At 36.8% G+C, this 15121-nt stretch overlaps 1 protein-coding gene across 2 annotated transcripts in view; it reads right to left on the reverse strand.

Annotated features, from left to right (window-relative positions):
- The window catches only part of HNF4G (hepatocyte nuclear factor 4 gamma), a 62244-nt gene that overhangs the window by 20690 nt on the left and 26433 nt on the right, over nt 1–15121 (reverse strand). The window contains exon 1 of one of the 2 annotated variants that reach the window (XM_027691785.1): nt 1531–1719. The exons of the other annotated variant lie outside the window; for it this stretch is intronic. Coding sequence (XP_027547586.1) covers nt 1531–1648 — 118 coding nt within the window. The 5' untranslated portion in view covers nt 1649–1719. Of the gene's footprint in view, nt 1–1530; nt 1720–15121 lie in introns of those variants that run through there. 2 annotated transcript variants of the gene reach the window in all.

Genomic DNA, 15121 nt, shown 5'->3' on the forward strand with positions numbered 1-15121 from the left:
TGTTGAAAAGTTCTTTGATTTCAACAGAACTGAAAAATCTCCCTGAACATGGCTTGTTAAACTCATCTGAATGTTCCTAATTAATTTAGACAACTAGAAAAGATACACAGGAAGGTTCATAAGAGGCAGTTTTCAGTTCCAGACTAGCACTGTAACAATAAGACAATATTTTAATAAATTCTATAAGAAAATATTTAAGCTAAACTCAAAATAAACTCTAAACAGAAAAAGGCTACACCTAATAATTAATAACTATCAAGCTAATCACTTACAGTGACTAATTTAACCAGCTCTATCACCAACACATAATGCAACCAAGCACAACCTCCCTCATCTGCTTTCCCATTTTATTTAACATTAACAGATCCAAAAGGGTGCTACTCAGCAAAAACACAAATGACCAATGAAATCACCCATATTAGAAAAAAACCCAGAGAAATCATCTAAAAGTTTTATAATCATTGTTGATAGCTCCAAAATCACTTAGGGCATAAAGGTCTGTTTTTCCTTCCTAAATCAATAACTTAGTCTACCGTTCTGTTTACTAAGCTTGCTGTAATGTAACATCAGAAATTCAGATAAAACTTCAAGCCCAACAAAAAAAAACTTAATTAGGTTCTATATGGCAGAAATATGTGGAAATGCAGGTGTTAAATAATTTTCCTGCAAATCATTAGATGTCATTTCTACCTTTTAAAAATACATATACTTTATGATACAATAGACCAACTTTTTTATTAGACTAGAAGATCTGGAAGGCCATTTTTGAGTAGTTTAACTTGCCTAATACTTTTCTTCACTTTAATTGACTGACATTTCTTTTTTTTTTTTGGTCAGTATTCAATGATGGCAGAACGAAATGGTGTGCTTCCTATTTCAAGCATAAATTATTGGTACAACTTCTCAAAAACTGCAATTAAAAATTCTACCTAAAGTTGAAGTGCTGCACTAGCCAAATGCAAATAGTTTTCCTCAGCTAAACATTAGCCTCTATAAAGCCAATGTGATTTTTTTTTTTAATCACTCTAGTTCACATATACACTTACCTAGAAAGGCTAGATTAACACTTAAGTAAATAAAATGTAAATAAAATATTAGTCTAACAATTAGAAACTAGGCATCAAGAAACAGTAGCTAATTTTTTTCACAAACCTCTGGACAATTTTATCCTTTCCTTCTGAACGTTATATACGAAATATACTTCCATGTCCAAACTGTCAGTACTAGTTATTCATTTGTTGTACAGTAAATAAAACAACTGCTGAATTCACCATTTTCTTCCTTTGATTAACTGACTGGTGACAGTACTGTTCATCTACTTTATTACATATAACCTCTCTTTTATTTTCCTAAAGAATTATAATGTTACTAACTTAAAGTTAGCGATGAAGTGTAAAAGAGCAGATTTGTAGCTTGAAAACAACCCCCAAATGCTCCATTAATGAAACATTTAACTAGCACCTTATAGCATTACTAAACTTCACTTTTTCTATTAACTGGTTTGATTTTGCCTCACAGAGGAGAACTCACCATTGCCATTATACAGAATCTGCATAGTTTCGAACTCCAGTGCCGTATACGTCGGATCTAAAACTTCACTGTAGTTTGCCATTTCCATGTCTAGTATCGGTTCTGAGAGCCTCATCATTGAATGCAAAACCAGTGAAAAAGCTGCTCAAATGTACAACCTTCCCATTCTGTTTCACAGTGATTGATAATCCAAAGTTAACTATAACTGTATCACTTACGTGCAGCAATGGGAGGAGCTGTAAAACTGCTTCTGCATGCTGTATTTCACCTGGGTATTTTTTTTCTTTTATGATACAGTGCAACCCTTCTGATAATCTTGGAATGCTTTATGAAATAACCTTATCAGAAGTTGTATTGGTTCCAGTTCTTGCGTGAACCCAAGGACGTGCAGGAAGCTTCCTGTCTCTTATGCCCTGCTACATATTTTGTTGTCAATGTGTGGAACAAACAGTTCTAAACAAACTGCTCTGGTTGTTCTACGCAGAGACTGTAGGTTCCTACGCCATTTTGCTCTCTTCAGAACAATAAGGAAATGTGATATGATTATGGACTATCTCAAAACTATACTCAAATTATCCAACCTCATACTTTAAAAGACAGCTGTAAAACCTCCTACTCTTACAGCTGTTAGCGTTCTTTCGCAGCAGTGATGAACTGGCTGCATAGGCACTCTTAAGCAAGGCCTCAAGCCACACAAGCCCTGCAGCAAGGCCAGTTCATAAATCCCCTCCATCACACACTGTGCTGCTGCGATGGCTGTAGGCACTGGACCCTGCACACTCTCAGACAGTGGCTTCCTGCTCTAACCCTTCTTCATATAAAATGTGATGGCAGCATGGTGTTTTCAAGTACCATCCAGATGCACAAGGGAAAAAAAATATTATTCACCTTCTTTGTAAAGAAGAATCTCTGGGGAGGTCCACAGCTCATCAGTTGGTAGACATGGTGTGTACAAACCTAGTTAAAAACCCTCCTGTAAAACTGCTTGAATCTGTGCCAAATATAGAGCTAAACAGCTGAATTTCACTTGCTAATCTGGTGTTTTTAAATGTTTGATAGTAGAATTTCAAATGTTATTATTTCTCAATAAATTCTTTACAGAAAACTACCCTTTACACTGCTGAAAAATAGTTACATTAAAGATTACACATATGGGAAAACTTCCCAGGTTATGTCTTATTAACGAGAGCCAGTAACTGCACATACAGCATTGAAATGCTTATTTGAATGGAAAAGAGTGTCTGCAGTTGTTGTTCAGTAAAAATAGCTGTAAAAGGACATAATAAAAGAACTCCTTGATTAAAAAAAAAAAAAAGGCAATTTATGATAGACAGGCTACCAATGAAAAAGGAAAATTTACAGGAAAAGACCTAGAAACAAGCCTTTCAAGATTCATCCTTCTAATTTCCACATGCCCACAGTTACCTGAGAGGCACAAATCATCCTTTCTCCTTGTGGACACACAGATGCGGTCTCAGGTTAGTTGTCCTCCTGACTCCAGCAGAGTCTAGTGACATAATTATGACAACGGGATTCTTGTATAAATCACAGAGTTATCCCTAAACCAAAGCCTATTTACAATTGTGTTACTGCTTGCACAAATTCTCTGCAGATTTTGGAGGGTCTCCACAGGAGCTTTCCTTCTCAACCTGCTGCTGCTCCTTTTCCTTTAAACCATTCATCTATTGTAATATTTAATGAGGTATCAAAAAAAAACTGTAGAAGTTACTGTTTAAAAAGGACAAATCTAAAATGTTCTGCCTTCATAAGAATAGTATGTTTGTTAACAACCAATCTGACTACAAGTACTTCCTATACATGACAGAAGACAAACAGTACAAAAATGGGAATTTTTTAGGATATTTAAGGATATGACTGAAATGTTAGAATATTTTATGCCTCTAATAATGGAAAAAATTTTACTCAGAAAGTATCATTGCACAGTACTAGAAGTGTACAAGGTTTCACTATTTTTAACCATACCTAACACTTTTTCTTAAAGAAGCATATTAATTTAAGATTGATGAAAAGGTATTTGCTGACAGCCAATATTTGTTTAGGAAATCACTGTAGTTTCTTCATGAGAGGGAACAGTTTCATATTATCTGATGGCTCAGTTTGAAAAGTTTCTTCTGAAGCAGAATTTGTTGTATTTGCTACAACAATCTGTTCTATTTATATAGTATTTGCTACAATACTAATTACTGGTTGCATAACAAAATATTCATTGCATTAATATGCTACTTAACAAAATATAAAAAGGTCTACATATTAACTAGAATTATCTTTTGTTCCTTAGGGCATATTTTTAATAAGATTTTCTATAAATAATCTCTGGCTTTTTAATACCAAAACTGTATGCTTACAAACACATCTAATGCATATTTTTATTTCAAAACTCCAGTCCTGAAAACAGTCTGGCATATAAGTTAATTTAAAGTAAGAGAATGAATGGAAGATGGAAGATATCATGTATGACATGATCAAATCCTGCTATTCCCTCTGCTGTTAGTAGAACTTCTTCAGTGCTGCCAAAACAGGTCCCTTAGTGACTGCTAAAGAGAGGGAATGAATTGACCCTTCATACTTCTGTCATATAAAAACTCGTTTCAATTGATTTTTTAATATGGAAAAATGTACGCTGTAGGAAAGACATTCTTTATATTATTTTTTTCATGTTTTGCTAAGGAAACTTCTTACAGTCAAATCCTGCGCTCATAAAAATCTGCTTTCTGGGGGATTTTTAGCATCATGAAGTACATCATGAACAATTAATGTACACTAAATCACTACGGTAAAATATTAATATGTTTTCTTTCAGCCTTAGGTGGATTAGAATGCAGTCCTGGAATTGGAGCAGTTGACGAAAGAACCTAATGATGAACAGCTTTTGGTCCTACGTCAGTCCAAGTTTTACAATGTTCACTAGTATTCAGATCCCCACTCAGCAGATTTCTTTTCATACTCTACACCTGAGCTGTTTTTCAAATTCTGAATGACACTGCAGTTTGTAGTATGAGATGTTCTAAGTCAAGTCATCTACTACTGACAGCCAAGTATCAGCCTAATGTAAGAAGAAGTTTTAAAGCTGTGTAATTAGTCAAACTGAGAGACACTTCCTTGAGATAATGTAAATTTGAGTAAGAAATGATTTCTCAAAATAAATTTTGCAATAATTGTAAAGAAAGAGAAAGCTACACAATAATGGTTTTGTTCATATGGTTTTGTTGCTTTTTTTCTTTAAATCTGATGACCCCAGGATCACATACAGAAAGCATTCCTATCTTATCTTTAAGACTATTAAGGTTATTTCCATAAAAGTCTTCCTGAAAATAAAAACAAATCTCAAACTACTATCACTACTGAAACAGTTTTGGGTTTCTTTTTTTTTTTTAAAGGAGCAATATGTCGTCCTTTTTTCTTTCCAGCTTAGTAAGCAATGTAGATCCCCAGAATAAAGCCTTAATTTAAAGGTTTTTTGTTTCCCATGTATTCTGAGTAAGGAACACATCTTCACAGTATTTCTTAGTTTGCAAGTGCAGCGAGTTGTGGTGCACATACTTGAAGACATCCTATTTTTGTCAAGAACCTGGCATATTTATCCAGCATTTTGATAAAACACACATTTTGATCTGTCTCCCCTCTTATCTGCTGGCACACGTGGGACAGGGTATGCAGGAAGTCTGAACTAACCAACCCTAATGAAACCATACGAGTTGAGCCAGAATGTCTCCTTACTATAGTAAAATCGGACAAAGATCTCCAAGTCAGAGAGTTTATTTGCCAGAAGCTTGCTACCCAAGAAGCAGTGTGCAAATTTCAGCACACTTGTGGGCAATCTCATCTTTGGCTTACAAAGATACGCACCCTCATAATACCAGAGACTGAGCTTCCCCCTCCTGTAACACACCCTCAGTGACAGGGAGAACACTGCCAGTCACCATCACATCAGCCCTGCTGACATCCACCCCCAAGTATTTCATAAACGGTCCGTGAGTAATGACTCAGAAATGTTTGCTTGTATTCTAAACCATATAAAATTATGATGTGTTTGCCATGGAAAGATTTGTAACACTGTGGTATTGCTTTATCTGATAGAGATTCCTGGGTTTTTGTTTTTTAAATAAATAAAAATGTTAGAGCTGGATCAGATCTAAAAATCAGTGATAAAGCACAAATGTGTATTAAAGTTTAAATGTGTATTCCCAAGCTGCTTGGAAAAGAAATAGCCTTTTGTGCTGAAGACCTAAGTAACATGATGGAAACATGGCTACAAGTCTTCCACAACTCTAAAATACTACCGCGAGTCTTTTAAAGTTGTCACACCCCTTTCCCCCTGCCCTTCCAAAAAATTCATAGCCAAACAAGGACAAAGTTGCTTTTGAGCTGGTTAATGTTATAGGATTTTTCAGAACAATTTGTGAATCATGAGAGTAAATGAGTAGCACAACAACTGCTCCCACTAAGGTGACCAAAGGCATCATCCCACACTCACTTCTCAAACCCAGAACCAACTATCAGATTTAATGAGTAAATTTATGGCATTTAGATGCTTCTGTGCCTTTCATCTTGCATCTTTCCTTTTGACTTTGTCCTAAAAAATATAGTGGTTAAATAAAATGCCAGAAAAGTAAAGCCAGTACCAGAATTGAATAACAGGTTTTCACAGCACACTTATTAGGCAAGGGGTAAGATTAGCTTCAACAAATCATGCCAGGTGAAACCTAACTACAGATCTTTGTGGGAAATCTAGGCTAAGCCTGTTTTCATTACACACATTTTTAGACACTTAGACCACCCCAGGCTTTCTGTAAAATGGAGATTATTGCACATATTGAATTTGCCCCTTTTTTCATTTAAATTGGTCACTCATTATGTTGAGTTCCACTCTTTCATACAGCATACATAGTTTTAATGTGTTATGATGAGGGTTGGTTTTAGTCTTTTTCATTTTGGCATAACAGGGAACAGACAATTATTGTGAGGTCTGAATTGTCTTTATGTTTCTGGCTTCAAAAATGATTTGTCATTCAGAACAACTGGCTACAACTTCAACAGTCATGAATGTGAACAAACATAGACAACAAAGAACATGCCTGGCTTCTGACTTGTCAAACACTATGGACCCACCATAAAGCACATTTTTCAAGCTTGAATAATCCCAAAATAGTTACAAAGATGTCAATAAATAGTCTACATCAGAGTTTCAAAGCTAAGAGATCCGATACTCCAAATTCTATGAAGTGCAATTTTAATCTTGCATACACCTCAGTCTTTGCCCTGTCAGTACTTGAGGGGAAATATCAAAGGAATATGAAAGGTCTAAAATATTTTGAACCTGAAAAATTGTTGCTGCAGGATAATTCTGAAGATAATTTACACTCACGGATGATATAGCCCATTTTCAGATTCTCCCTGCCTATTCCAAATATAATTCTCTCCATCTTACTCTAAAAGGGTAAATGATTTATTTATTCACTTTATATACCGCAATGTCATTGAGGGGATAGGTTACTAGGATATCAATAGTAATACAGTGGTGTCATATGCAAAGAGAAGATGTTACATCCACTACTTAAGGTCAAGGTAAACAAAGCTATCTGGTTTATCTGATTTTATTTATCACACATGCACACATACATCAGTGAGTGACCCCGGTAGCATCTCACAAAGTACAAGACACGTTCCAGTTCGCAAACCCTTAGTTGTACTCTCTATTTGACAGAAAGTTGTTTTGAGGATGGTTCTCATATTCTATTCACCCACAATCTGCATATATCTTCTTCATTTTGCAGCTGCCCTGTGCTACTGTTTGTCAATGGTTTAGTGAAACCCGTGGTGTACCTGTGCTTGGTTGTTCTGCAGCTGCACTCTCCAGCTCTTGATTACCTACCAGATTCAAGACAACTTTTGCTATTGTTATTATTCCACTTCTTTATTACTCTCATGTTGCAGAGAATTTCTTCAACTAAGGTGAGCTGGATTACACCTATAACTGTATGCCAGCAGCTAATAACTTTCTTCTGAGATTTCTCAGTCTTCAACTTAGCATAGGACAGCCTTTCACTGAATAATACCACTGCTGAAGAGTAGGAAATAGTCAAGGAAAAGCCATCTTGTAGCCAAAAGGTCAAACATGAACCATTGCATAAGGGCCACCACTAAATGTCAAGAACCAGCTGTACAACTGCCCTGATGGAGAACATTGTGTCTGGGTGTTGGAAGAGTCAAGGCCATGATGGTGCCTGTTGAAGAAGCACATTTCTAAGGGATGGCTAATGGTGAAGTGGAAGCTTGATAACAGGCATTCAAAAAGAAGGCTGAGGGGTGACCTCATTGCTCTCTACAGCTTTCTGAGAACAGGAAGTGGAGAGGGAGAGAGGTGCATCTGATCTCTTCTCCCTTATACCCAGTGATAGGCTAAGTGGGAATGGTTCAAAGCTGCGTCAAGGGAGGTTTAGACTGGACATTAGGAAGCATTCCTTTACCAAGAGTGTGGTCAAACACTGGAACAGGTTTCCTGGAGAGGTGGTCGATACCCCAAGCCTGCCAGCATTAAAGAGGTATTTGGACAATGTCCATCAAGGCTTTAATTTGATCAGCCATGAATTGGTCAGGCAGTTGGACTAGATGGTCAGTGTAAATCCCTTTCAACTGAAATAGTCTATACTATTCTAATCTAGTCTAGTCTAGTGTATTCTAATAGTTTCTATTTAGTCAGAACACAGTATGCTAGGTACAACAGTTAAGTGGTAAATACTGAGTACACAGAGTAGTTATATTTCTTTATCTAGCCATCACAGAAGGATGTCCACAGTAGACTGCAACATATGTAAATATCAAATATTATGCAGATTTAAAATCTTGGTTTATGTATATGTATGTATGTATATAAGTACGTACACATAGGGATTTATTGTCAGGTTTTTTGTGACAGCTGGATATGCCTCTTGAACTGAGGGGGGAAGCTCTTCCTCCTGCATACTGGATCTTAGTAATTCTTGACATTGTATTGTCCATGTGCAGATTCTCCCCAGGAGCTAACAGTAAATCAGTATTTCACCAGTTCAATCCATTCCTGTGCCTGTTTTGTGTCCAGATTTACAGTAAATTTGCTAACCCTATCTGAGGTTAGCAGGCACCATTAGAAAACTGTGCATATTTATGGGGAGGAAGGATAAAAAATAGGATACTTTTGCTTTTTACATAGGAACAGATCAGGTTTGCTCTTAGGTATGTGAATTACTATTTAGTACTTAATAATTCTATTTTATTCTTGAAAACTCACAATAGTCATGAAGTGTTGACAGTTTAGAGGGTTTAAAGGATTTTTGTAGCATAGAATTTTGTGGTGAAATTTGCTGAGTTACAGTTAAAGGACTGGAGACACTTGTTAATTATTTGCTTAAATCAGGTAACTTATTTTTTTTCTGCTACACATGAGAAAGTTAATCAGACAGTTGCCCTGGAGAGCAGAATGAAATGACAAGAAAAGAGGAAAGAGTTCAGGCATAAGATAAAACCAAACCATCAAGATATTGATAAGTAAGACTAAGCACTCCTGTTCAGTCATCCCCAGGTGATTAGTAATTTCTTAATAAGCGTTCTTGGCAGGTTTTATGCAAACTTGCTCATAAAAAATGCTTTATATAGCCAGTTAGATAAATTTGACTTACAATTTATCCACAGTTATCTTGAGAAATACCATATAATGAGATTTTTTTTCACAGATAAACACACTTGCCTTTGTCATACACAATAAAAGAGTTCAAAAAAAGGTTAACCAGTATCAAGGCAAGGTTTGTTTGGGATTCTGTTTTTTCAGCTTGCCTAGAATCTTTCTTTTCTGTGTGATCAATTAATCACAAAAAGTCCTCTAATTTCTGTATTCTATCCCGTGCTGAATGAGTTATGTATTCTACATAACGTTTTAAAACTCAGTACACTTCTGCCCATGCTAGTGACTATGTAACTCTTGGTCCCATGTAAAAGGCTAGTTAAATAACAGACAAGTGCCATTGTTTTCAGTTACTCTGTCTAAAATTAAAATTTTTAACTAGAGCACAAACTGACTCATCACATTCCCACAGAAAGAACGTTGTGTCAACACACTTGACTTAACTCTTCCAAGACACTAGCATGGTTATGCTGAGCTTAACAACTTCTCTCATTTTTATTGTTACAAAAATCAGTTAATGAAAAGTTCAGAGCATATTAAAGACTACCACTTTAAACTGAAAGTATGACAAAGGAACAGAAAATTCAAAATACTATCTGAACGAAGGAATAATATGAAAGCATAAAGGCGTATAATCTGTTTCAATCGTATTTTGGATCGGTTCCTTAAAGTACCAAAATAGCTTGATTTTATGCATCAAATAAATATCAAGTTTTTAGAACAACTCACAGCCTGGGAAGGCATGCGTGTAAAATACTCTGATTTTCATAAAATCATAGAATGGTTTGGGTTGGAAAGGACCTTAAGGATCATCTAGTTCCAACTCCTCTGCCATGGGCAGGGATACCTTCCAATAGACCAGGTTGCTCAAAGTCTCATCTAGCCCAGCCTTGAACACTTCCAGGGATGGGGCATCCACGACTTTTTTCTCTGGGAACTTGTTCCAGTGCCTCACCACCCACACAGTAAAGAATTTCTTCCTAGTATCTAATTTAAACCTACCGTCTTTTGGCTTAAAGCCACTCCCTTTGTCCTATCGCTCCATGCCCTTGTAAAAAAATCCCTCTTCATCTTTCTTGTAGACCCCCTTTAAGTACTAGAAAGCTGCTCTAAGGTCTCCATGAATCCTTCTCTTTTTCTTAAAATAATTATATTATATTTCTTAAGAGAACGATGTCATTATTGGTTTCAGCAGACATAAACTGACAACAGTATATCCTTGAAAATACAAACAGGGCTGTCGTAAGAATCAGGGAGGTCCTGGACACCTGATATCTTTATGGGCAGAGGCATCTACATTCTAAGCACAGTAAATACAGTGAGCGCAAAGCAGAATCCTCTTGAGAAGGAGTTTAAGTCTGTGCTTTGCTGTACACATGCAGATTCGCTCTTCAATTGGCCAGTTGTAATCTCTTTAGTTTTAACACACTAGGTGTGTTCCCAGGTAGGAACAAAACATTGCACACTGTGACTTCTAAGGAATACAAATATATCTGCTCCCAACCGTTTTTAAACAGTGATTTAATAAGCTCAAAAGCAGTAGAAGTTCCTTTTAAAAGCTGATGATAAATATTAGAAAAAGAAGGTAGGCTGCATCTCTCTAACTAGCGAAGCCAGAACACCGATCAAGCCGAGCAGAGAAAAATTCACTGGCATAGAAAATAGAACAGAAGTGGTCCTGCAAGGTTGTAATTAGTCTCCATCTTTAGAGCAAGTAAGAGGAAACTCTGATAAATGGACATAGGTGCAGTTATGAGTAAAAATGCAATGCAAATCATCAAGATGCAATTTGAAAAATTATGTGTAGCTGCAATAATGTAGGTTACATGTTCAAGTCTACCTTCAATGTTATATATAACAGTTGGGTCTGGATTGTTTTTCTGGACATCAACAATATTCATGTGGCCGTGTTCCCTGTTTTTAATGTATTTAAGTAGTTAGGCTCCCTCATTTTAACTGAGAACTTTGCGGTCAGTAACATTATTTCCCTATCTGTGAGAGAAGGATAAACTATCTTCCCCTTTTAATGAACAGAGAAATGAGGCAAAGGACAACTAAAGGTAGTGTTTATGACACTTGAATCCACGTGTCCACTATACAGTCACCTGCATACAAACTGAACTCCCTTTGCACACAATGATCATAAACAGGTACATCTATACCAGATTCCTCAAACTATCTTCAACAGTAGGTTGCACTGAATCACCTCTCAAAACAACCATTTCTTCCCTCCGGTTGTCTAACCAAAGTGCTCAAACAAATGCAACAGACACTTAGAGTTAGGTGAGGTGAATTTATGCAAATGACTTCCCAAAATCTGAGAAGAGTGCTGAAGGTGGAGACCCTGGATGGACATCCATCTCCTGCACTCTCCACTGGAGCACTTTCTCAAAACTGAAAATATATCATATAGAACAACTGCTACAGCTTATAAATACCAGAAAAAACATCCTTTATCACATTTAAAAACAAATTCGTAATATTTTTATCTCCTAGATCAATAATGAATATTTGCACCAACTTAAAATACATTTCAGAGGATGTGAGCTTCAAGAAGAGAGTCAGTCAACTTAAAAAAATGGCCACGTGTGAAATCATAAAATGACACACTATACCAAGTGAGGATTAACAGAATCAGACTCAGGTATTGCTGCATTGGATAAAAATGGAGATACATGTAATATAACCCAAAAATAAGCTAGATGAAGAATATTCCTCATAATAGACAGTGACAAAGCAAGTAAGTTAGTGTACCTAAATGTGGGATAGTTGTCCTGCATGGTCTTGCCTGCAGCTCTGGTTTGTGCATGGGTAGCCAAGATCCTGTGACCAGAGAACAAGACTCTATAATTTCCTTCAGAAGATGCACCAAGCAACCAGGCTCATTTCCTAGCTGATACCTTCTCTAGCCTGGGCAACCAGAAATACAGGATATGTGGAAGGGACAGATCACTTCCCCACCTTGCTGGGACACTATTCAAGTGCATCTCCTGGGCCTGAACTGTGAGGCACTTACCACACAGTGTACACAGAGTCACTGGAAGCTAAACTGCCTTATCAAAGCTGCACCCTACATTAATAAAAAAGGAGAAATCACAACAGATCTGTTACATTTATCTCAGGAGACATATAAAAGTTGTTGCACTCCAAAGTTTTGATTTTTTTTTTAAACAATGCAATCTTTTTAAAAAAAAAAAGATATGCATCTTTTCATCTGATTAAGGAGCAAAAGCAGCTGTTAACTGTACTGTCTACTGATTAAATGCCCTGATAACATCTAAAATTAATTTTTCAGATAACATCGCTTTAATTAGATAAATGAATAAACATCTAAGGTTACAGTCCGCTTTTGGTGAGTTCTGTAAATACATCGGCATTTAAAATACATTAGTATTTAAATACGCCTATCTGATTTCTGAGAATGGCGAAAGTAACTTTCTGTGAAAATTTAGTCTTTCGACTTCAAAAAGAAGCAGTAGAAAAGAATATCCTAATCAAAAAGAACAATTTGTTTAGGAATCAGGAAGGATGAGTAAGTAGCAATTATGTGGAAGGAAACAAAGATGACTTCACTTAGGTGATGGAAAGGTCACCCATGTTAAAGTTTTATTACACATAGAACAAATAAGCCATTTGAAAACTCTCAGAATCTGCAGCGGAGTGGAAAAATAGGGGTAACATGATTTTCCTTCTAAGGTGATGTAAGGTGCAGAGTCAGAGTCTAGCAACTGTAGTGACTGACTGCTATACTGAGCATCAGCAGAACAGCTGAACCAAAAAGAATATCAATGTTGACTGTTTGAAGTGAAAGTCCTGCTTGGTCTAATAAAGATGTGACTTCTTGGTAAAACTTGGGTTTGCCTGGGCTTTTGAGTAAGTACAACTCAAACACTGAACCTTCTTTGTTACATTTTTTTTTTTACACATAATAAATGTTAGTGATAGGAAACATGACAAATATTTTCCAATTGAAGAGTGATGTGACTTGTCTTGTTTGATCTGCATAGTGTTCTTGGGGGAAAAAAACCCCAAAACTACAGTATTGCTGCCTACTATTACCTCAGAAGGAACAGTTAAAAAAGAAACCTGAAATCCAACCATTCCTAGGAAGTGTGGCAGAAATAATTACTTTGGAACCCCAAAGTGTTCAGAATCGTTGAATACTAAAAAGACATGAAGATACAGTCTTTGCCGTAAGCAGTTTTATTTTACATAAATGAACTCATACTTTTCATTATTTAGAAGAGAAAAACAAACAGAAGACTGAAAGGTGAAACAGGACACTGGGTTCTTTGCTAATTTCCAAGACTGAAGAGAATTAAAATGACTAAAGTAATATTGTAGCAGATTGCTGTGCTCTATTGTTTTGAAGAGAAGAAGGAAGAAAAAGAAAAGGAAATAGAGAAATAAAAAGGAAAAAGAAAAAGAAACAATAAGTACAAAATATTATTCCTAATGTTAATTCCTGAAGGGAATCTGAATATAAAACTCAGCCAAGAAAAAAGAGCAACTGGAGTGAACTAAAAGACTGGGCATTTGTGTAATACTCCTTAATAAGTTTTATGAGTCCAAAAGGAATAGCTGTATGAAATACTACTATGGACATGAGGAATCCTGAATACATTCTTAATCCTTTATTCAAGGATCTCAGGAGATCACTGAGTTCAACTTTCTCCTCAATGTAGGTCACACCAGGTTGCTAAGGGCTTTAACCAGTTCATATCTTGAAATGCTTTGAAGGATAGAGACTGCCTAACCACTCTAGGCACTCTGTTCCTTTACTGGACCTGGTCTCCACTAGTCCTCAGAGTGGGAGGTTTTTCTCTTTTCATCCAGTCTGAAATTTTTTTGTTTCAACTTACATCGATAGTATCCTGTCCTCCTACCTGCACAGTGAAAGTCCATCTTTTCACAAACAGCCTCGAGGTATCAGAGGCTGTTGTGAGGGTCCCTCCCCCAAGCCATCTCTAGGCTGAAACAACTCTGGTCATTAGCTTCTCCCCAGCTGGGCAGGTGCTTCAGCCCCTGACCATCTTGGTGGCCCTCCAATGAACTTGCTCCAGTTGACCCATTTATTTCCTCAAAGACAGAAGGGCGCGGGTGGACAGGGAGATGACAAAACTGAATGAACATTTTAGATGCCATCTAACAAGTGTTGAGTAAAAGGAAATAATAATTTCCCTTTGTCCTGCTAATGCAGCCCAGGATGCTGGTGGTCCTCTGGCTCATGCTCTGCTTGCTCTCTACCAGGACCCTTTGGTTCTTCACAGCAGAGCTTTTTCCCAGCCAGTCCTCTAATTCTCTCCCCAATACAGGATTGTTCTCCAGTTGTCCCCCAGTGTCACAATTCTCAATCCAATTTTTATTCACTCAGAATCACAACACCTTTCTAGCCTCCCCAGGCTAAATTACTACAGCATTCCCTATCTGTTAGGTGTATACATAAATTAAATTACCATGATGGACTTGGTTTGAAAAGATTGACTTAGCTGTCTCAAACAGTTTTAATTAAAACACTGCCATATCTGTTCATTTAGCCAGAATAAGAAGCCAGTCAATCACTTCCATCAGTACTTCTGGATACATTTCCTAGAGCCATTTCTGCTTCCATCAGCACAAGGAGTGGAGTTAAAAGCTGCCATTACAGCTGGAATTAGGAGTACTAATGGCTTGCCAGCCACATTCAGGGCACAAAAATGTGGATCTTACTGAAGAAGACTAAAAGGAGGTGGTTTGCCCATCTCAGGGAAGAGGGAGAGGGAGTTTATTCTACAAATAAATCAAGCTACAAAGGAGGAAAAATTATTTAGAAAATATAACAATGTTGCCATAAGAGCAAAGGTATAAATTTGGGGCAGGCAAGTGGTAAGCTTCTAAACATGTCAGGGTTAAGGCACTGTAACAACCCTCCTT

Source organism: Neopelma chrysocephalum, unplaced genomic scaffold (genome assembly GCF_003984885.1).
Source record: "Neopelma chrysocephalum unplaced genomic scaffold, ASM398488v2 Primary Assembly neopelma1_22, whole genome shotgun sequence".
Taxonomy (NCBI): Eukaryota; Metazoa; Chordata; class Aves; order Passeriformes; family Pipridae; genus Neopelma; species Neopelma chrysocephalum.